Below are 23,028 nucleotides of genomic sequence, written 5' to 3'. Positions count from 1 at the left end.
ATAGATATACTCGTGACCAGTGGGAATTGATTGGAAACACCTAAATTCATTTTAATTAAGATCTTGTAACTAACTAAAAGATTAGATATTCATCCTATATTGTTTTGAAGTCCAGGTCCTGAGATGAAAGGGCAGTGTGCCAACCAGATGCATCACGCAGGCCACTAATATAAGAATTACAAGAGAGCATTGAGAGTTTGCCTTAGTTTTCTTCTTTATATATTGTTGCACTTCCCTGACGAAGGACTGTGTACTTTCCCTGCTAGGGAGTAGATAAAGAGCAACATTACTTGGTTGATACATCAATTTTGTAAAAGGTACTTAACTTTAAATTGTCAGAAGGACAAGTTACAATGTTATAGTCCTTGACATTTTTTGTTTCAGGTAGTAGTGAGGGTTCAGAACTCAGTGAAGAGGTATCGTGGCCAGCATTTGAAAGGTAAGGGACTTTAAGGAAACAAATGAAGATGGAGAATGCCTTCTGTTCCATAGAAACAACAATAGGCATCTAACTGCAGATTATGTTATGGAGATAAAATGGCTATAAAGACTCATCAGTTCCAGGTGCTTCCATCAAGGTGGATGGATCAATCTTTCTGCAGGATGGTTTGTGACCTGGATCTTATGTCAGATTTATTGGCAGTTTCAAAACTGTTCAAATATATTATTTTTCTTCAATCTTAGGCTTTTTAAAAATTTGATGTTTCTCTTTAACTGGGCATCCCAGTGCAAAAAATGCTTGTGAAAAGAAATGTGTATTACCTTTGCAGCTGATGAATTGCCACTATTATTAAGCCCTGTTTGTATGTTTACAGTACTGAATGGCATTCAAGTCCAAATATTATGATGCAGGAAAGTAAATGTTCAGTGATATGAGCATTTAATGGATAGGTAATGTCTTCCCATGCCGTGAAAAAAAATCAATGTATAGCATTGATAACCGTTCCCATTTTAGGAGATTTACAGTTTAAACCACCAATTTCTTTTTCAAAGTATATTCCCATTTTAATGAGTAAAGCTTTAGTTTTGTAAAATGTCAATTTCTTCACCTACATTGAGACCCTAAAGTCAGATTACATGACACATTCTGCAAGTCTGGTGGCATAATGGAGTCACATAACATGCATTTTGGAACAATCTCCTAGGAATTGGCAGTGGCTACACCTTCAGGTTGGCCCTGATCTGGACTGGCAGCCTTTGAGTAACTCACTTTGAAAGTTGCATGATAGTTTTTTTTACAAGTGAAGTAAATCCTGATAGCATTAATTCTGGCCTCCTGAGCATCCTTGATTTTAATTGCTCCACCATTGATTATCATGCCTTCAGTTGCCAAGGCCTGTAGCTATGGACTTACCCCCCCTACACCTGTCTGTCTCCCAGCCGCACTTCTCTCCTCTACATGACATAGTAACATCTTTCACGTGGTCCACTACTGACATTTCCCTTCCCTTCCTTGACCTCTCAGTCTCAATTTCTGGTGATAGGCTGTCCACCAATATTCATTACGAGCCTACCAACTCCCACAGCTACCTCGACTACAGCTGCTCACACCCCGCTTCCTGTAAGGACTCCATCCCATTCTCTCAGTTCCATCCCCTCCGTTGCATCTGTTCTGATGATGCCACTTTCAAAAACAGTTCCTCTGACATGTCTTCCTTCTTCCTTAACCGAGGTTTTCCACCCATGGTGGTTGACAGGGCCCTCAACCATGTCAGGTCCATCTCCCGCACATCTGCCCTCACACCTTACCCTCCCTCCCAGAAACATGATTGGGTCCCCCTTGTCCTCACTTATCACCCCACCAGCCTCCTCATTCAAAGGATCATCCTCCGCCATTTCTGCCAACTCCAGCATGATGCCACCACCAAACATGTCTTCTCTTCACCACCCCTGGCGGCATTTCGCAGGGATTGTTCCCTCCGCGACACCCTGGTCCACTCCTCCATTACCCCCTACACCTCAACCCCCTCCCATGACACCTTCCCATGCAATCGCAGAAGATGCAACATCTGCCCCTTTATTTCCCCCCTCCTCACTGTCCAAGGGCCCAAACACTCCTTTCAAGTGAAGCAGCATTTCACTTGCACTTCCCTCAATTTAGTCTACTGCATTCGCTGCTCCCAATGTGGTTTCCTCTACATTGGAGAGACCAAACGCAGACTGGGTGACCGCTTTGTGGAACACCTTCGGTCTGTCCGCAAGCATGACCCAGACCTCCCTGTCGCTTGCCATTTCAACACACCACCCTGCTCTCATGTTCACATGTCCGTCCTTGGCCTGCTGCAGTGTTCCAGTGAAGCTCAACGCAAACTGGAGGAACAGCACCTCATCTTCCGACTAGGTACTTTACAGCCTTCTGAACTGAATATTGAGTTCAACAACTTTAGATCATGAACTCTCTCCTCCTTCCCCACCCCCTTTCCGATCCCCCTTTTTCCAATAATTTATATATATTTTACTTTTCCCGCCTATTTCCATTATTTTTAAATGTATTTCCATCCATTGTTTTATCTCTACCTTTTAGCCGATTTCGATTTTCCCCCCCACCCCACCTCCACTAGGGCTATCTGTCCCTTGCTCGTCCTGCTTTCCACCCTTAATGTCCCCATTAGCATATTTCTTAGCTAATATCACCACCGTCAACACCTCTTTGTCCTTTTGTCTATGACATCTTTTGGCAATCTCCACCTATCACTGGCCCCCTATCCAGCTCTACCTGTCCCACCCCTCCCCCTTAAACCAGCTTATATTTCACCTCTTTTCTATTTTTCCTTAGTTCTGATGAAGAGTCATTTGGACTTGAAATGTTAACTGTATTCCTCTCTGCAGATGCTGTCAGACCTGCTGAGTTTTTCCAGGTATTTTTGTTTTTCTTCTAGATTTCCAGCATCCGCAGTATTTTGCTTTTATCCTTTAAACCCTACCTCTTTGGCCAAGTTTTTGGATCATCTGACCTGATATCTGCTCATGTAGCTTGGTATCATATTTGGTTTTATAACGCTTCTCTGAAGTGCCTTGTGATGTTCTATTACATTAAAGGCACTATGTAAATATAAGTTGTTGTTGTAAAACCAAGCAGCGTTTTGAAGTAAAATTACCCTTTTTGGTGGCTAACTTTTAATTAATGCAGACGTGACTTTTGGGACTTTCCCACAATATAATAGTTTAGCTGAAAAAATGGTGATTTTTGTTGAAGCTTTTCGTCCTGACCTTATGGGCCCTGTTCTTTGCAGACAGAAAGAACATGTACACACATTGTGCCTGTTTCAGCTAAACAAAATAAGTGACAGCCATTCACTGGTTCATTCCCCAGGGCAATGTCTTGACCAATCAAAGTTAAGCTGCCTGGTTTAAATTTCAAACGATGCTCGGCAGTTAAGACCATAAGACATAGGAGCAGAAATTAGGCCATTCGGCCCATCGAGTCTGCTCCGCCATTCAATCATGGCTGATAAGTTTCTCAACCCCATTCTCCTGCCTTCTCCCCGTAACCTTTGATCCCCTTACCAATCAAGAACCTATCTATCTCGGTCTTAAATACACTATTGTCAGTCACTATCAACTGGTGCATTCTCCATGGCAATGCCTCTACCAACCAGAGTACACTTGCCAATCAGTCAGCACTCTCTTCCCATACAGTATAATTTTGTTGTTTCTCCTGACATTGGCATTTTCTTGCGAATTATCCTGATGAGTGCAAGACAAAAACCTTCAACAAAAATCTATTTTTTCAACAATACTCAAGTCCTGCACTACCAAACGACTATTAACATAATAGTTCTAATGAAATCCTGTTTTGCACCCTTCTGTTTGATAAAGGAAGATTTTAATTTTTTATTTTATATTTTTATAAAATAATAAACCCACATCTACCAAATGTTACCAAACTTATTAAAGCAATTTGAAAAGTAAACCATTTAACCTAATGGCAATAACAAACCTAAAGGCTAGTTTATATGCATCTGTCTTAGCACGTAACATTGTCTCATGTCAAAATTATGCAAAACTATAATTGATACTGTGTTATGAATACAGGATGGCACCTATTCAAACATTGCTATACCTCAGAGGCAGCTAATCAATGAAAACTGAGTGAAATAAATCAAATTCTAAGTAATCCATCTAAAAACCTAAAGAGTCATCAAAATATAGTAATGATGGAACATTTGAACTTAATGCATGAGGTCAGTTTATTAATGACCACATAATATGGCAGTTTCATTTTAATTGCTTGTTATCAACACATACAATTGGTATTACTGTGGTGAGTTTCTCATGAATATTTGTGCTTACGAAGAGAATGGATATTAGCACAAGGGAATGTTTCCGCTCTTGAGCACTCCAAAGTGAGGCACTGCACAGCCAGCTGCAGACTATGGCTGTACTTTGACCAACAGCCAAAATAACATTTCCTGCAGCACTAATGCACATCATTTTCCACAGTTTTGAGAACAATAGTGTACTACTTATGTCCATAAGACGTAGGAGCAGAAGTAGGCCATTCGGCCCATCGAGTCTGCTCTGCCATTCAATGAGATCATGACTGATCTGATAATCCTCAACTCCACTTTCCTGACTTTTCCTCATAACCCTTGATTCTGTTACTGAGTAAAAATGTCATGGGACAAAAAACCCTGAGGCCTAGATTAAAGCTGTGAAGACACAGGTTCAAACCCCATCATGGCAGCTGGTGGAATTTAAATTCAATTAATAAATCAGGAATTAAAAAACTAATGTCCATAATGGTGACCATGAAACTACCAGATTGTCATAAAAACCCTTTGTCCTTTAGAGAAGGAAATTTAACTAACCAGAGAGGAGACTACAAATATCCACATTCCGAATGGTTGTGGAGCCTAGCTTATCAGTGCAAAAGACAAGGCTGAAGCATTTTCAATCCTCTTCAGCCAGAAGTGCCAAGTGAACGATCCATTTGGTATCCTTCTGAGATCTCCAGATGCCAATCTTCAGCCATATCAAGGACAGCTCAAGGCACTGGATACAGCAAAAGCTGTAAGACTGAAGGCATACTCCAGAACCAAAACAAAAAACAGAAAATGCTGGAAATACTTAGCAGGTTTGGCAATATCTGTGAAGAGAGAAGCAGAGTTAACGTTTCGAATCCAAAATAACTCTTCTTCAAAGAGTGGAAAATTGCCAGATATGTCCTGCCCACAAAAAGCAGGACAAAACCATTCCAGCCGTTATTGCCCCATCAGTCTACTCACAATCATCAGCACACAGATGGTAGATGCCCTTGACAGTGCTATCAAGCGGCACTTACTCACTAGTAACCTGCTTACTGATACTCAGGTTGGATTCGGCCAAGGGCCTCGGCTCCAGACCTCGTTACAACCTTGGTCCAAACATGGATAAAAGAGCAGAACTCCAGGTGAGGTTAACTGCCCTTTACATCAAAGCAGCAATTGACTGACTGTGGCATGAAGGAGCCTGAGCAAAATTCAAGTTGATGGGAATCGGGGGAAAGCTCTCGACTAGATGGAATCATAGCCAGCAGAAAGGAAGATAGTTTTAGTTGTTGAATCCAATCATCTCAGCCACAGGACGTTGTTGCAAGAGTTCCTCAGTTTGGTGACCTAGGCACAATCATCTTGAGCTGCTTCATGAATGACCTTTCCTCCATCATAAAGTCAGGAGTAAGTATGTTTTCTGATGATTGCCCAGTGTTCATTCAGTACCATTTGCGTCTTTTCAGATACTGAAACAGTCCGCACCTGCATGCAGCAAATCCTGGACAACACTCAGGCTTGGAATGATAAGTGACAAGGAACATTTGTGCCACACTAGTGACCATGTCCAACAAGAGAGAATCATGTTATGATCCTTGACCAGACCCTCAATTTATGTTATGATCCTAGACTAGACGGCCAAGTTTTTGGTAAGATTCAGTTAGGGACCAATAACATTTTGTTTAAAGTAGGCAAAGTTTGAGTTTAAAGACAGTCATTAGTAGAATAAAGCCACAAGATTCCACAGGTTTTGAAGTAACAAAAAGAAACTTTACTGTGCAAGGTCAGGAAGATAAAGCAATTTACAATATCTATCTTATCTCCAAATTTAAGGGTTAATATGAGGTACACGTGAATTAACAGGAAAACTGTGGTCAAACACACGACACTGCACACTAAATGAAAGTTGTGACCCAGGTGGATTTCTCAACAACTGACCCAGAAGTCAGCAACACTGAATCAGCCAGTTCCACTGAAACTCTGTTTCTCTCAAGAGGGATTCCAGTCTTCACCTTTGAAGTTCTAATCTGGGAATTCTATGCAAACGTAGCTCCAACTCGGACAGCATCAACATCAGCATCACCACCTCGCAGTGTTTCAGTCTCGTCTCCCAAGATTCCATTTCCCCATGATTCCTGAGTCTGCACTCAAGCACCAACTCACAAGCACAGCTTCAGCTTTTCGGCCACACTGAGCAGAACATTACTGCTCCAAAGGGGTACCTCCGCCCCAACGGCACATAGCACAAAGTCATCAACTTCTGCTGCCTTTGTGCAACTTTAGGGCTTCCCCTGAGCCCTCTTCATTTGAAGCCTGCTACCAACAGCCCTTTTCCTGTTTGGAGCCTGTTTCTCTGCTCTTCTCTTTCTTCCTTAACTGGGACTTGTCACTGTCCCCTACCTGGGACTCTAGTGACCTCTCCCTGTCCCATCTTCCTTTGGGACCTCTCCCTGTCCCTCTTTCCTTTGGGTCCTCTCCCTGTCCCCCACTTCCTTTGGGTCCTCTCCTCGTCCCCTCTTCCTTTGGGACTTCTCCCTATCCCCTCTCCTTTTTGCAACTTTTCCCTGCCCCTTCCCTCTTTGGGACCTCCCACTGTCCCCTGCCTGGAACACTTGACTTCTGATTAAAACTGCTGACTCACTAAAACTGACTGCCTCAGAGCTACTGTTCACTGACCCTTGAACTGAACTGGTGATCTATCACAACATTCCATGAGGGTCCTGCCCTTGTTACTGGGCAGGAATAAATTTAACCAGCATTGGAACATCCTGTACTTTAATTGTTGCAATCTCCACGGACTGCTAACCTATATCGCACATGGGGACACAGAGAAATGGATTTCATCGCAATCAAATCACTTCCCCTTGACATTCAATGGTATTATCATTGCTGAATCCCCCATCATCCGTATCCTGGGGGTTACCATGATGAGAAACTGAACTAGACCAATCATACCAATATTGTAACTACAGGTCAGCGGTTGGGAATTCTGCAGTAAGCATCTCATCTCCTGATTCCCCAAACTCTGCTCACCATCTACAAGGACAAGTCACGTCTCTGATGGAATTCTCTCCACTTGCCTGGATGAGTGCAGCTGACACAGCGCTCAAGAAGCTCAACACCATTCACGAAAAAGTTTGCTCAGCATTCCATCCGCCACCTTAAACATTAATTCCCTCCGACAGTAGTACACAATGGCTGCACTGTGCACCATCTACAAGGTGCACAGTGGCTGCAGCAACTCTCCAAGGCTCCCTTCACAGCACCTTCCAGACCCACAACCTCTAGAAGGACAAGGGCAAAGATGTGTGGGAACACCATCACTGCCAACCACACACTTTTCTGACTTGGAACTATATCACTGTTCCTTCACTCAGTCGCTCAGTCAAAATCCTGGAACACCCTCCCTAACAGCAATTTGGGAATACTTCTACCACATGGACTAAAGCGATTCAAGAAAGTGGCTCACTATCACCTTCTCAGTGGAAACTAGGGATCAGCAACAAAAGCTGGTCTTGCCAGCAACTGTGAATGATTATGTCCTCTGAATGAGTAATGAAAAGCATTGCTTTTAATTTGACAGTATTTTTGTTTGTTGCTCCCCATCGGAATTAGGGTGACCTTTTAAATTCAATTCAGATAGAACTTTTGTCACCAACAGCTTATACACACAGGGTTTTAGCCCATGTGCCAAGGTTGCATTTGACCCCATGTGAAAGGACAATGCTGAACCATCCATGAGGCCAACCATGCCTCTTAAATTGATATTTATCGCAAAATCGAAGCAAGTATGCCTGTTATGAATTAGTTTCAAAATCAAAGATTTTTGTCTGGTGACTCCAGAAAACAACTATGTTATTGTGTTTTTTCAATGCTAACCAGGTTATTTCCAGTATTATTTTACTGATGTTCCTGTTGTTTACTGCTTTTAGAGTGGTCTTGTAAGAAGCCTCAGTGACAGTATGTTAGCATATTAATGAGCAGTATTTTGTGATAATGATTCTTGGAAGATTGCATGTGCCTACAATTGCACCATAAAGTAGTAGAATACTAATTCAAGCCCTGAAAGGTACCCAATCACATTTGCTGGAAAATGCCAAATGGATGCTGCAGGGCTATCCTAAGGGAAAATTGGGCCAGGATTTCCTGGTCGGCAAGCGGGGGGGCGGGGCCCACTCAGCGACGTGTAAAATGACATGGGATGACATCAGGCAGAACGCCCGACGTCATCCCATCCCACTTAAATTTTCAGGTAGGCAGGGGTTCAGCAGAATCAGCTGTGCACCCGCCGACCTGTCAATGGCCAATTAAGGCCATTGACAGAGTCATTAAAGTAATTCATGGACCTGCCCGTCCAACCTTAAAGTTGACGGGCAGGCCAGGAGCCCTGGCAGGCATTAGAAAAAGCATAAAACCTCATCCACGGGCAGGATGAGGTTTCATGTAGGTTTTAAAAAATGTAATTAAAGCGTATTTAAAAGTGATGGACATGTCCCAACTCATGTGACAGTGTCATATGAGGGGACATGTCAGGGAAATTTTTTATACGTTTGTCTTAAAAGTTTTAATTCCGGGGTGATCTCCCTGAGGCAGCAATTAGCCTCAGGGAGATGAGTGCGCTCTTTCGTGCGCATGCGCGAAAGAGTGCACTCTCGGCTCAGGGAATATCCCCCCCCAACCCGCACAGGGAGCGCAAGGCGCTTAATTGGCCCGCCCATGTAAAATGACAGCGCGCCCCCAATCGGGGGCACCAATCAGAGGCGCGCCGCCGCGTGCCCGCTCTTAAACTTCCCCCCAACGAGGGGAAAATTCTGCCCTTGGAGTCCACTGAGCGAGTCAGTAGATTCAGAGTGCCACTTACAGAAGCTTGAAGCCTTTCTGCCCTTCCCCCAACCCCACCCCCCAGAATTATAGAGTGGCAATTAGAGGAGAGCCTTGCCATAACAATCTATAGATTACTTCAAATATTTAATTTATTTGACATTGGAGTGGTTTCTTGCAACTTAAGAGTAGAGATTATGAAAACCAAGGGAATATTTTGAATATTGCTATTTTTTTCAAACGGATAATAAAATTCTGCAGGAGCCGGCTGTATTATTCTCTCTGTCCAGTGCCGCGGTTTGGAAGGAATGGCTGTCGAGGCCATGTGAAGGCCAACAGGTAAATGATCTCTTTTATAAAGGAGTCAGATGGCACCTCTTTGTCCAAAGTGTATAATCAGGTGAAGGGGGCAACACTAACCCAGATTATTGTTTACTTTCTCTCTCAAATCAGTTTACTAATGTGGTGATGGTTTTTAAAATTTGTAGTGCCTTCTTTCACTTTAATAGTTTAATTCAGTCTATGTCTGATCCCAAGGTTTTGAGTGTATTTGATGTGTCTCACATTCTGATTTGTTTCTTGTGGCGAAAAGAATGGCATGTTACTTGTTAGAGTACAAGCATTTGATTCCGCCGTATTATAATTTACAGGCATGTAATGCAGGGAAACTGTTTTTGTACATTCTATGATAATGAAACATCGTAATATGAAATATAAACTATGATAATATGAAATGTATAAAGCATTTCCATGTCAATGTCCTGCTTGAGTCAGATTTTACATTGGCACTTTATTAATAAAGCCTTTTAGTTGATTGCAAAGAGACATCAGAGATAACCTCCTTGTTATCCCAATTACACCCACACATTTTCTAGCAGAGGTCACTGGATAAAGAACAGAAGTTGATTCACTGAAAGTTGATGATTAATTTCTCAATTCCCTCAGTACTTCATTCATTAAAAGAAATGGTTGTGTTTTCCCATCATGGGCGTGACGGGAAATATTGGCTGCTCTCCAGATTTTCCTGTCCAATCCATGGCAGTTGATTGCAATTGAGTCATACAGACCAAGAAGATCCCAGTCTCTGTTCCTCGATTGCAGATGGCTTCTATATGCCAAGCTAGGGTTCCTTCCCCTGACCCGTGATCCCAAATGGGGAAAGCATGCATGTGGATTCAGGTGACAGGATTATAGTCGAATAACATGGTGACACCCATCATCTTGGGTCATTTGGGCAAGCTACCTAAGGGCTCCAGTGCCCACAAAACGGTATCCCAGCCAGAGTTTTTTATTCATGGGATGTGGGCATTGCTGGCCAGCATTTATTCCCTAATTGCCCTTGTTCAGAAGGCATTTAAGAGTCAACCACATCACTGTGGGTCTGGAGTCACATGTAGGCCAGACCAGGTAAGGACTGCAGATTTCCTTCTCTAAAAGACATTAGTGATGGTGTTGGTTTTTACAACAATCGGCAGTCATCATTAGACTTTTAATTCCAGATTTTTATTGAATTCAAATTCCACCATCTGCCATAGCAAGATTTGAATTCGAGACCCCAGCGCATTACCCTGGGTCTCTGGATTACTAGCCCAGCGACAATGCCAGGACACCATCGCCTCCCCATAAGTCCTCCGCAGAACCTGTGCCTTCAAGAGAGGACGGGGCAGAATTGGAAAGGGAAACAAAGCGACTTGTTCTGGAAGCAATTCAACTTCATTAATAAAGAATTTCTTCTAACTTCTGAACAACCAAGCAGTCAAATAATTGTGTTCTGACAAAGGCCATGGTTCACCTTTATTGAAGTAAAATGTTTCCAGGAAAGAGTCAAGGCAAATTTAAAAATATCTGTATCACATATAACAATAATTATCACAGTTTTTGATTCATTGGAGGATTAATAGACTCCCGATTAGTAGTGATCTAACTCATGGTCAGCTCCGTTAGACTTACTTTCAGAGGAAAGTGTTTTAAGCCTCAGTGCTGTCCAAAATCTTGTTAAAACATACAGCGTAAAGTGAAGGCTGGAAACTGACTTTCAAATTGTTAGGTAATCTTTAACAAACAAACTACAATGTCTCCTCTCATTTAGTGGGGCAGATGATGTGAAATGTCAACACTTGAATTCAATCACAAATCCTTTTGGTTAACTGTCTTGTGTTGTGAACAGTGTAAAAGCAGCATAGTAAATTGAAACTTTCTTTTTTACATACTTTAATTAAGGTATGCAAACACGACACCTTCTAAGTTGAAACTTATGTTGAATATCTTGAAATCATCAGGGTTTGCTGCATTGCGCCACTGTTTATCACCTTGTCTTTGTCTTTATTTTTAGTTCTGTGGAATCCGAGGAGCTAGCAGTGAATCTCTTCCCAGGCACTGTTACAATTCAAGGAGTTTTGAGAAGAAAGACACTACTGAAAGAAGGCAAAAAGCCTACGGTAGGGAATGATTTCAATAACGTTGTTTGGTGGTGGCAAAAGAGTAACACTGATGCCTGATTTGAATAGCAAAATACATGATCTATTACAGGAGCTGCATAATATCTGACTTATTCTCTATTTTTTCCTCCACTTAGAAATTGTTAAAGCTGGAGGTGTAAATACATCATTGACTAGAAATTCCATCTCCAATTGCATTTATCCCCAAAGTAAAGCCATAGTTAGTGTATGATCAGCCGTAGAATATATGTAAGACATAGATGAATTTCTTCAAGACATGGAAATTCAGGCAGTAAAGAAAGTCACTATTAGTATATCTGGTTGGAAGAGGCTGATTGCAGACGTGGTTATGAATGATGTTGTGACTTATATGTTGAATTTGTATTTGTTATGGCCTTTTTATGTTTATCAAGCTAATATTTTCAAACAGCATAACACAACAGAGCCATCACTTTAATTTCTGTATCAGGTAAAATAATGGAAATAGCTGTATGAAAATAGTTAGTTCATAGCAGCCAACACTAAATCTGAAGAGGGAGGTTCAACATCTTTTATTATTTTGAGACAAATAGACTCTGAAAAACCTACAGTACTTACATTTTGAAAAGCTTTTGCCTGAGTTCTATAGAAAAGCCAGCTAAAAGAGTTTGAGTAAAATGCTTGAGAACAGATAGAAGTCAGAGGTCATGGTCCACATTGGGATCAATGACATAGGTAGGAAAAGGGATGAGGTCCTGAAAGCAGATTTTAGAGAGTTAGGAAAGGAATTAAAAAACAGGACCTCAAGAGCAGTAATCTCAGGATTACTCCCAGTGCCACGTGCTAGTGAGCATAAGAATAGGAAGATTGAGCAGATCAATATGTGGCTGGAGAAATGCAGTGGAAGAGTGGCTTTAGATTTCTGAGGCATTGGGAATGGCTCTGGGCAGGTGGGACCTGTACAAGAAGGATAGGTTGCACCTTAACAGGGCTGGGATGAATGTCCTTGTGGGGAGGTTTGCTAGTGCTGTTGGGGAGATTTTAAACTAGATTGGCTGGGGGATGGGAACCTGAGGGGAAATTCAGAGTGCAGAGGAGAAAAACTGGCAGTGGGAAGTAGTGAAGTATCAACTAGTAACAAGGATATATCAGAGAGTAGCATCAAGGTATATAGAATACTTTGGGAATTTGATAGAATTAGAGTAGGCAATACTAAATCATTAAATGGGGCCAGAATAAGGAGGAAAGTAAAAAAGCCTAAATCAGGGCTAATGTGCGTGTATGTGAATGCACAAGTGTGGTTAATAAGATTGGTGAACTACAGGCTTACAAATGGAATTATTATATTATTGCTATAACAGAGACCTGGCTCAAAGAAGGGCAGGACTGGGTGTTAAATATTCCTGGGTACAAGGTATTTAGGAGAGACAGGAAAGGAAGAAAATGGAGGGGGAGTGGCAATATTGAATAAAGATGGCATTACAGTACTGGAAAGAGAGGATGTTCCAGAGGGATCAAGGACCTAGAGGCGAGGAATGAAAAAGGTACAGTAATATTGATTGGTGTAGAGTATATATAGACCACTAACTAGTAGATGGCATGTGGAGAAACAAATTTGCAAAGAAATTATGGAAAGGTGCAAGAATTATAGAGTAATCATAATGGGGGACTTCAATTATCCAAATATAGGGATAGGACTAGTACAAAGGGACAAGAGGGGTGAGAGCTCCTAGAATGCGTTCAAGATAATTTTCTGCAGTAGTATGTTTCCAGTCTATTATGATGTGGCAGATGATGTGTGCCATGGGGATCAAATCCACGAGGGAAACTTGATCACGTGGCCACAATTGTTTTGCAATTTGTATTTTATTTCAAGATGTGTGCCCTTAACTCAGAAGTAATAAGATTACCATGACTTCAGAGGTTTTTAGAAAACTAAATTAAACATTTATTAACAAAAGAAAAGATGTCAAGCACACACATAGGTCTACAAATTACTACGATAATAACTCTTAAAACCCCTAATTAATTTGGCTCCCAAATTAAGGCAACAGGAAAAACAAATAGATTTAAACAGACCCAGGCAAAGCAACACAGTACCCTGGACAGTCGAATCCAAAGTGAGGTTTCTCAACTCCAGTTCCTGTAGACAGCAACTTGATGCACAGATGCTGGAGGCTCTTCACACTTGTGTTAGATCTTGGAATTCCTTCCCCTCTTACACATAGCCTTCTCTCCTTTAAATATGCTTTCCCCTTTTAATGCAAATTCCATTTTTCCAATATGTCCTTGGAACTTTACCTTTATCATAATATAAATCTTTCGTAGTGCTCATATTATCAGTAGCCTTTGGGAAAAATAAACACACTGTTTGACTTAGCTTCTTCTGGCTAGGTGTAACATCTTACCATCTCTTTGAAATTCAAATTAACCTAATTTAGCTAAAAATGCAAATTTTCCTTACATCTCACATTCTGAAACTTCAGCCATGTTTACGTATTTAGCATTTCAAACCTAGCTTCTTTTTGATAACTCAAAGCCTCCAGACCAGCTGTCTCCAATTCAATTAAATCCCACATACACAAACACTGCAAGCCCCATTTTTACAATAAATCACAATAATATTATGAAAGTTATTATATTTTCATGACAAGTCCAACAAGAGGACATGCACTTTTGGACCTGGTTCTGGGAAATGAGTTGGCCCAAGTGGATCAAAAATTAGTGGGAGGGCCTCTAGGGTACAGTGACCATTGTATCATAAAGTTTAGGTTAATCATGGAAAAGGACTGGGAACAATCCAGAGCAGGGAAAATTAATTGGGGGAAAGCCAGCTTCAATGGGATGAGAATGCATCTGAGTCGAGTGAGTTGGAATCAAATGTTGGCAGAAAAAATAGTGGCTGAACAGTGGGTCTCTTCAAAGAACAAGTATTGCAGGCAATGTCAATGTATATTCCCTTGAAGGAGAAAGGGAGGACAAGTCATACAGGGTGCTCTGCACATATGAGAGAGAAAGAGGTAAAGATGAAAAAGGAGAATTGCGCATACAACAGAAGTCAGGTAGAAAATACAGTGGAGAATCAGGCTGAATATAGAAGGACCAGAGGGGAAGTTTTTTTTTCATTTATGGGATGTGAGCTTCGTTGGCTGAGCCAGCACTTATTGCCGATCCCTAGTTGCCCTTGAAAAGGTGGTGGTGAGCTGCCTTCTTGAACTGCTGCGGTCCATGTTGTGTAGGTACACCCACAGTGCTGTTAGGGAGGGAGTTCCAGGATTTTGACCCAGCGACAGTGAAGGAATGCCGATATATTTCCAAGTCAGGATGGTGAATGACTTGGAGGGGAACTTCCAGGTGGTGGTGTTCCCATCTACCTGCTGCCCTTGTCCTTCTGGATGGAAGTGGTTGTGGTTTGAAAGGTGTTGTCTAAGGAGCCTTGGTGAATTCCTGCAGTGGTACACACTGCTGCTACTGTGTGTCAGTGGTGGAGGGAGTGAATGTTTGTGGATATGGCGCCAATCAAGTGGGCTGCTTTGTCCTGGACAGTATCAAGCTTCTTGAATGTTATGGGTACCCCATTTAAATATTCAGGAAGGCGGGGGGGGGGAGACAGCGAAATCAGCTGTCCGCCCGCCGACCTGTCAATGGCCTCAATTGGCCATTGACAGGGTAGTTAATCCAATTAAAGGCCCTGCCCGTCCAACCTTAACGTTGGCGGGCAGGCCAGGAGCCCCAGCGGCCTTCTGAAAAAACATGAAACTTCATCCACTGGCGGGATGAGGTTTCATATTTGTTTTTAAAAAGTTTAATAAAGTTTTAGCCATATTTATTAACATGTCCCATATTATGTGACATTGTCACATGAAGGGGACTTGTTAATCATTTTTTTCTATTTTTCTATTTTTGATGTTTATAAAGCTTTCATCGATCTCCCTGAGACAGCACTTAGTCTCAGGGAGGTGTGCGCTCTTTCGCTAAAGAGCGCACTTTGACAGTAGGGGAATCCCTCCCCACCCTGCACAGGGAGCGCATAGCACTTCCCATCAGGCAGCCCGCTGGGCAGGCCTTAATTGGCCCACCCACTCAAAATGGCAGAGCCAGTCAGGCCCGCCCGCCCATCAAGTGCAAAATTCTGCCCCTGGAGTTCAGCTCTTTTGTCCATGTTTGAACTAAGGCTGTAATGAGGTCAGGAGCAGAACCCAAACTGGGCATCAGTGAGCAGGTTATTGTTGAGCAAGTGCCGTTTGATAGCATTGTTGATGACGCCTACCATTACTTCACTGATGATCAAGAGTAGACTGATGGGGCAGTAATTGGCCAGGTTGTATTTGTCCTTTTTGCATATAGGACATACCTGGGCAATTTTCCACATAGCTGGGTAGATGCCAGTGTTGTAACTGTACTGGAACAGCATGGCAAGGGGCGCAACAAATGAAGAAACTAACTAGAAAAGCAAAGGGAGAGCATGAAAAGAGGCTGGCAGCGAGCAGGGTAATCCTGCTCTATGTCTATAATGTCTATAAACATCTAAATAAAAGGGTGGTAAAAGAAAGAGTAGGGCTGATTAGGGACAAAAAAGGGGACTTGCATGTGGAGTCTGGAGGAGTAGCGCAGGGTGTCGAACGAATACTTTGTATTTGTCTTTACATAGGAAGAGGATGCTATTCAGGCCAAGGTGAGAGAGGAGATAACTAGTACACTAGAAGAACATACAGTTGAGAAGGAGGAGAATTTAGAAAGGCTTTCTTTACTTAACATAGATAAGGTACCAGGACAAGATAAGATACACCCAAGGGTACTGAGGGAAGTGAGAGTGGAAATTGCAGAGGCTCTAGTGAGAATCTTTCAGTCTTCCTTAGACACAGGACTGGAGAATTGCAAATGGCACACTCTTGTTCAAAAAGGGGTGCAAGCATAAAGCTGGCAACTATAGAGCAGTCAGTTTGACCTCAGTGGTCGGGAAACCTCTGGAAACTGTAGTACAGTTAGACACATGCAGGATTATTAAGGAAAGCCAGCATGGATTCATTAAGGGAAAATCATGTTTAACTAACTTGCTGGAATTTATTTTTTGAGGAGATAAGAGAGAAGGTTGATAAGGGATACACTGTTGATGTATATATGGATTTTCAAAAGGAATTAGATACCGTGCCACACAACAAGCATGGAATAAAAGGGAAAATAGGCACTTGGATAGGAAATTGGCTAAGTGATAGGAAATAGAGAGTAGTGAAAAATGGTTGTTTTTCACTTTGGAGAAAGGTCTATAGTGAAGTTCCCCAGGGGTCAGTATTGAGACCCTTGGTCTTCCTGAGAGATATTAATGACCTAGACTGTGGTGTACAGGGCATGATTTCAAAATTTGCAGATGATACGAAGATTGGAAATGTTGTCAACTGTGATGGGGATAGTCTTGAACTTCAAAAGGACATAGACATGTTGGTAGATTGGGCAGACAAGTGACAGATGAAGTTTAATGCAGAGAAGTGTGAGGTGATTCATTTTGGCAGGAAAAATATGGTGAGACAGTACAAAATAAAGGGAGAGCCTCTGAAGGAGGTACAGGAACAAAGGGACCTCGGTTTATACATACTTAGGTCATTGAAGATGGCAGGGCTTGTTGAGAGAGCAGTTAATAAAGTATATGGTATCTTAGGCTTTATTAATAGGGGCATTGAGTACAAGAGTAAGGAGGTCATGTTGAACTTGTCTAAAACACTAGTTAGGCCACATCTGGAGCACTGCATCTATTTCTGGGCACCATACTTGAGGAAGGATGTGAAGGCATTGGAGAGAGTACAGAGGAGATTCACAAGAATGATTCCAGGGATAGAGAACTGTAGCTATGAAGATAGATTGGAGAGATTGAGACTCTTTCCCTTGGAAAAAAGAAGGCTGAGAGGAGACTTGATAGAGGAATTCAAGATCCCAAGGGATATGGACAGGGTAAATAATGAGAAACTGTTCCCACTCGAGAACATCAAGAATTAGAGGACACAGATTCAAAATAATTGGCAAAAGGAATAAGTGTGATTGATGTGAGTAAAATTTTGTTCACTGAGGTTGGTTGGAGCCTGGAACAAACTTCCTGAAAGGGTGGTGGAGGCAGGTTCGACCGAGGTATTCAAATGGGAATTGGATTGCTACCTGAAAAGAGTGAATGTGCAAGGTTACGGGGATAAAGCAGGGGAGTGGGACTGGGTGGAATGGTCTTTCAGAGAGCCAGTGCAGACTCAATAGGCCGAATGATGGCCTTCTGCACTGTTAAGATACTGTGATATCTTGTTTAAGTGTAATAAAATGACCCACTGATGTAGGAATGATGGTGTCTTCATTATTTTGTGTTACGCAAAGTAAGTTGATCTGATCATAATTATACTCTGTATGGCTGCTACCTGTGACAGAAAGCAGCTTACGATTTCTTACCTGTGCTTGTCACACCAAGTGTTTGCTTGCTGCACCTTTCAATAGTTTGAAAAAGTTCACATGTGAAAGACGCACATTTTGTTACATGCTCTGGAAGTAGACACTGGGCAGTTGTGAGTCAGCTCCCATAGAAGTCAGTCATTCAGATTGTTTTTGGAAATGACCAATGTTGCATATTTGTCATATTGGAAGTGAGGAAATTTAATGTTGAGTTGGAAAGAGAGGGCATTTCTTAGAGTATTAATTCGGAATGGGAGGGTAGTCTTTTGAGCCTGGTACCTGGGAATTGATGGAACCTCTGTTTTTATCTAGAATAATTGGATTGCAAAGCTCAGTATAAAGTGGTTATATTCATAGAGTATGCCAAACTAGGAAGGACCCTTGATAATGTGCAGAGGTAGCTTGGGTGCTAAGAAATGTCTAAAGTAAAATGGGCAGGATTTTCTACTTCTATATTCCTAAACCTGCAATTTTCTATCGTTGAAATTAATAGATGGAAAAATCACAGGGTGAAGTAAATACAAGCAGAAAATCTTGGCCAATATGTAAGCGAGTTGAACAATAGTAGATGAAATTTGATATGGACAGATATAAAGTATATACAAAGAAATGAAGGACAACATAAGTACTTCATGAATTGTATTAAAGTACCTCAGGGTGAAGTTGCAAAGGATCCCAAGCTCATAGATTCAACATATGTGTACAGGTCAGTGTACGCTTAGTCTTCCAGTAGAAGTAAAATCTATCAATGTCTTCATCGACCAGTTGAAGCTGGCTGAGGCCCTCTTTTGAGATGGTTGGCAAAGGTGAAACTGTACATGGCGCTACCCCTCTGGACTAGGTTTGGATCTCCATCATAAGCACATCAGTGATACTTTGATGACTCCCTGCCCGGATTCTGCAGAGGATTGGGGTGTGAATGCTGCCATTTGCTTGAGGCTTGGCATCAGCTGTAATCATCTCCAAACTGGCAAAAGCGGGTTGCCTTCCATGTTCAGTCTTCTGGCTGAGGGCTTCAACATTTCCATTCCCTTTGCCGGACCTGTATCTTCTATAGTGAGAGACAAGAAATGGAGTTGTGCTGGCTGGGGTTGCCACGCCCAACGTCTATGGTGTATGGTTGTTGAGAAGTTGGAAGTGTCCAACCCTGTTACAATTCTAGCACCTCTTTGGAGCATCCCTTGGATGTGCTAGCTTACGAGGCTTACTATAGAGATAGGACAGCAAGGATTGGATTTGTGCTTGTTGTGCAGCTGTTCCGCCTGCCTCTTCAGCCTGAGGTCACCTCCCTGATGTGGCCTCTTTCCTGATCTTAGGAGTCCAGTCTTCCCCATGATTCGGATGATGTTATCTTGTGCGTCAAAGAAGGGCAGTCAGGGTTTGTCACTGTTGAGTCTCCTCAACTCCCTCCGGATATCTTCATCCCTTATTGCTTCAGCTAGGTGGTTTTTCAGTTGCATGTCCCTGGTCGATCCAAAGGAGGGACCCAGGAAGACAATGCAGTTGAACAACTTCATCAGCTGCAGGGATACGAAGACCAGGTCCTGTCCCTCAGCTTGCTTGCACTCTTTGTAGCTGTAGCAGCAGTTTTAAAAGTCACTGCTGTCCTTAAAAACCCATACCAGGACCTCAAAGATCCACTATGAATTTCTTTGAATGTTTGCACCTCTCCCGAGTATTTCCCAGTGATCTTTCCCACATAGATGTTCCATCTCAAATGCTGCCTGCTCCCTCTCATTGAGGCCCCTGGATGCAATGGCCATCTGTACATCCTCAGTGCAATCCTCGGCCACCAGGTCGTTGGACATCTCCGATTTTCACCCACATCTGTCCAGCTTTCTATCCTTTGGCAGGTAGAATATCTGTGACGAGATATTCCATCCTTCCCGATACATTAAAGGAGGGTACACAGGAAACCACTCTCAGGTCACTGCTTCAACTCTCAGCTTCATCCTTGAAGGCGGCGCCTCTGCTAGAGCTGCAGCTACTTCAGTTTTCTTTGCTGATAGGACCAGTTCCAGTTCTTTCACCATCTACAATTTTGGCCAGGCATCTTTCCGTTTCGTTCGCCATGACCTAATGCCTATACTGTGGAATCCTGCCAACTATGTCAAGGTGTAACGTGCAATTTAAGTACATGGACTGCACAAAGATTATAAAACAAGGTTTGTTTATTCCATTGGTATCCAAGTGGTATTAACCCTCAAGGGAAAGTGTAACTCCAAGAAACAAGCTATTTACAGAGAATATTCACTGCTGATGTTCCAGATCCCTATCCCATTCATTCCCTCGGCTCCTCAACACAGTCACTCACCAGGATTGTTCAGACCTGTTCTGCTGCCCAGTTCCTGGCTACAATCCTATTTGCCAACTGAGCAAGGAACTGAACAACCATCTGTCCCAAAGGTTAACCATTTTCCAACAAGTGCAATGGATCAGCAGCAACAACTACCACAGCAGGAACACTCCCCATGGCAACAACATTCCCCAGAGAAGCAATGTCACCTCCGGAACCAGATGAACAACGACTTATATGTGCACCATAAGATGACATGAACCCTTTAAAGGTTATGTGTGAAATGCGTTTGTAGGTTTAGACAAAGTTGGAACAGACTAGAAAGAACAAACAGTTTTGGTTCACACTTGAAAATTTTCTTTATGGACTATGTGTGTGGAGCAAGTTGTTAACAATAATGCATGCAATTTTTTGATGAAAAGGAAAATGTTTGGATAAATACCTTTGTACACTGTTGCTTGCCATAATCATGAGACCTCTGATGTCATGATAATGAACCTGATGTCATCATTAAATAGAGGCTTTAGGGCAATAGCCATCATGCACACAACGTGGAACAATTGATTTTGGTGGCAGTGGGCTGATTCAGGTGCTATTGCGATGGCAATAAGTAATCTTGCTGTCAGATCAGAAATGGGATTTGAAATTTAGCTCTCTGTTAAATAGGGCACATAAGATTTTGCACAGTCTGGTTTATCCTGAATGAGAATCAAGAAGGCATGATGGAGGAATTTACAGGGAAAGCTTATAGCAGGTGCCAAATACCTTTGTGCAATGGGAGGAAATTTTGATTTATCCACAACTTGATAGGCAGTTGGCTGGAGCTGAGAGGAGTGGTAGAGAGGTAGGGGGCGGAGTGTCTTCAGCATATATATGGAACTCACCCTATCCCTATGTAATCATTTGAGAAGCAATGTGAATGTATGGTATGGGACTAGTTTAGCCTTTCTGAATGGTTGAGCTAGGATGATCTGTCTCATGATTTTTGTCAATCCAAGTGTTGAATATTGAGTCAAGCTTGCAGTTATTATGTAACATTTATTTTGAGAGGTTTTTCAAGAGACTTCAAGGGAACTTCCAAATTAACAATGGAAAGTGGAAAGAATACTGAGTAGTGTTGACCTCTGTGGAGTTGCTCAGTAATAGGTGTTGAAGTTGACATCAGCAGCTTCCTGGATTGATTGGCAGCCTTTGCCAAGGGAAATAAGTTTTCAGTTTTTCCTGGAACGTGTAACTTTTTTAAAAAAGGAACAAATTTTACTTAAAGAGAAAGGAGAGTACTTTGTATGAAAAGCATTCTTTTCCTTGCTTAATGTTTGTAATATCTGTTATTTCCTGGACATGGAATTTGTTTTATAATGTTCAAAATCTGAATCTCTTGGTGCAAATACATGTCTAGATGGCCACTGCCCTGGAGGACAGAAGAAAATAAAAAGGCAAATTTTGTGTAAAAAGGAATTGAGGATGAAGTGCAGGATGGGAGTTTTCTAATGCATACTGTGAGTATCAATGAGGAAATTGGTTTACCGAAGAAATCTATGTGGGCCATGTTGGAGATCAGACTGACTGGTTGATCTAGCAGGTCAGGGCACATGGCAGCTCCAATTCTCCAGTAATCAACTGCCTGCTGGTGGGTGGGTAGGAGGGGGTTGCAGGGGGCCAGGCCTTTCGCCAAAAAGATTATGGTTAACAAAGGAAATTGCAAGTAGGTACTTGAGTCCTGGGTACTAAACAATTTTTAGTTTTTGAGCAGTGTCACATGGTATAATCATTTATTCATCCTTAATAAATTTGGCCAAGTTCCTTATCTACCAGGAAACCTGTTACATTAGAAAAGCAAAATACTGCAAATGCTGAAAATCTGAAATTAAACAGAGATTGCTCAGCAAATCAGGCACCATCTGTGGAAAGGAAAACAACCTTAATGCTTCAGGTCAATGACCTTTCATCAGAACTGAAAAAAGTTAGAAATGTAGCAGGTTTTATGCAAGTACACGGGCATGGATCAGGGGGTGGGGTGGGGGGGAAAGGGTGATAGGTCTGTGAGAGTGTGGAAAGCAGGGGAGATTAAAAGACGAGGATTGGTGATGGGACAAGAAACAACATGAGGGTTCTAGAGGAGGCATAATTGATAATGGCAGAATAATTACCAACAGCTGCTGTCCAAGAAAAAGGGGATGAAATTGTTGAACTCAATGTTGAGTCCGGAAGGCTGTGAAGAGTCTGATCGAAAGATGAGGTTCTGTTTCTTGCGCTTCATTGGGGCAGTGTAGGAGGCTGTAGTCAGAATGGACAGAGAATTAAAATAGCAGGCAAATTTCTTCTTGTCTCATGATTGCAACTGGAAGGGGGAAATGATGAGATGAGAGCTTGGATTAGCCTCAGAACTATCTAGTATTTCCTGCCCTTATAGATCTCCTGATATTTGAATTCAAACAATCAGCATCTTTGCTGCATTACTCTACTTCATAACAGATAGCAAAAGATTGGTGGCAACCATTTAATGGGAGAAACCATTTCAGCTGTTGAAGTATATACCAAAGTACTTTTAACCACACAGGTGAGGAACATGAATAAAAATGGTGCATTACCTAGTGCTGCTAGCTACAACTCCTTCTAGTCTCCAGACCCAAAACTTAGCCCTATTTTGCCACAGACCTCCTGGACTAAAACTCAGAATCCCAACTGGTCTCGCAACTCGTGAGAAAACATTTAAAGATAATTGACAAGGTGGTGATCGTGATTAACTGCAGAAACTGAATTTGTTCAGTCCTTTCTCATGTTAACCACTGTCCCCCTCCTCCACTCACCTCACTGT

General features: G+C 42.1%; 1 protein-coding gene across 12 annotated transcripts in view; it reads left to right on the top strand.

Annotated features, from left to right (window-relative positions):
* ralgps2 (Ral GEF with PH domain and SH3 binding motif 2) overlaps window positions 1-23,028 on the top strand; it is a 674,317-nt gene that overhangs the window by 503,107 nt on the left and 148,182 nt on the right. For 9 of the 12 annotated variants that reach the window (XR_013579343.1, XM_078561532.1, XM_078561525.1 and 6 more), the window contains 3 exons: window positions 385-439; window positions 9,333-9,410; window positions 11,404-11,509. Coding sequence is in view for 11 of the 12 variants with exons in the window: in XM_078561532.1 (XP_078417658.1) it covers window positions 385-439; window positions 9,333-9,410; window positions 11,404-11,509 (239 nt within the window). In the remaining variant the exon portion in view is untranslated. The remainder of the gene's footprint in view (window positions 1-384; window positions 440-9,332; window positions 9,411-11,403; window positions 11,510-23,028) is intronic. The other 3 variants (XM_078561535.1, XM_078561531.1, XM_078561533.1) reach the window with 1 other exon arrangement.

The sequence above is a fragment of the Cetorhinus maximus genome, chromosome 17, assembly GCF_964194155.1.
Source record: "Cetorhinus maximus chromosome 17, sCetMax3.hap1.1, whole genome shotgun sequence".
NCBI classification, from domain to species: Eukaryota; Metazoa; Chordata; class Chondrichthyes; order Lamniformes; family Cetorhinidae; genus Cetorhinus; species Cetorhinus maximus.
This window is presented reverse-complemented; position numbering and strand designations above follow the sequence as displayed.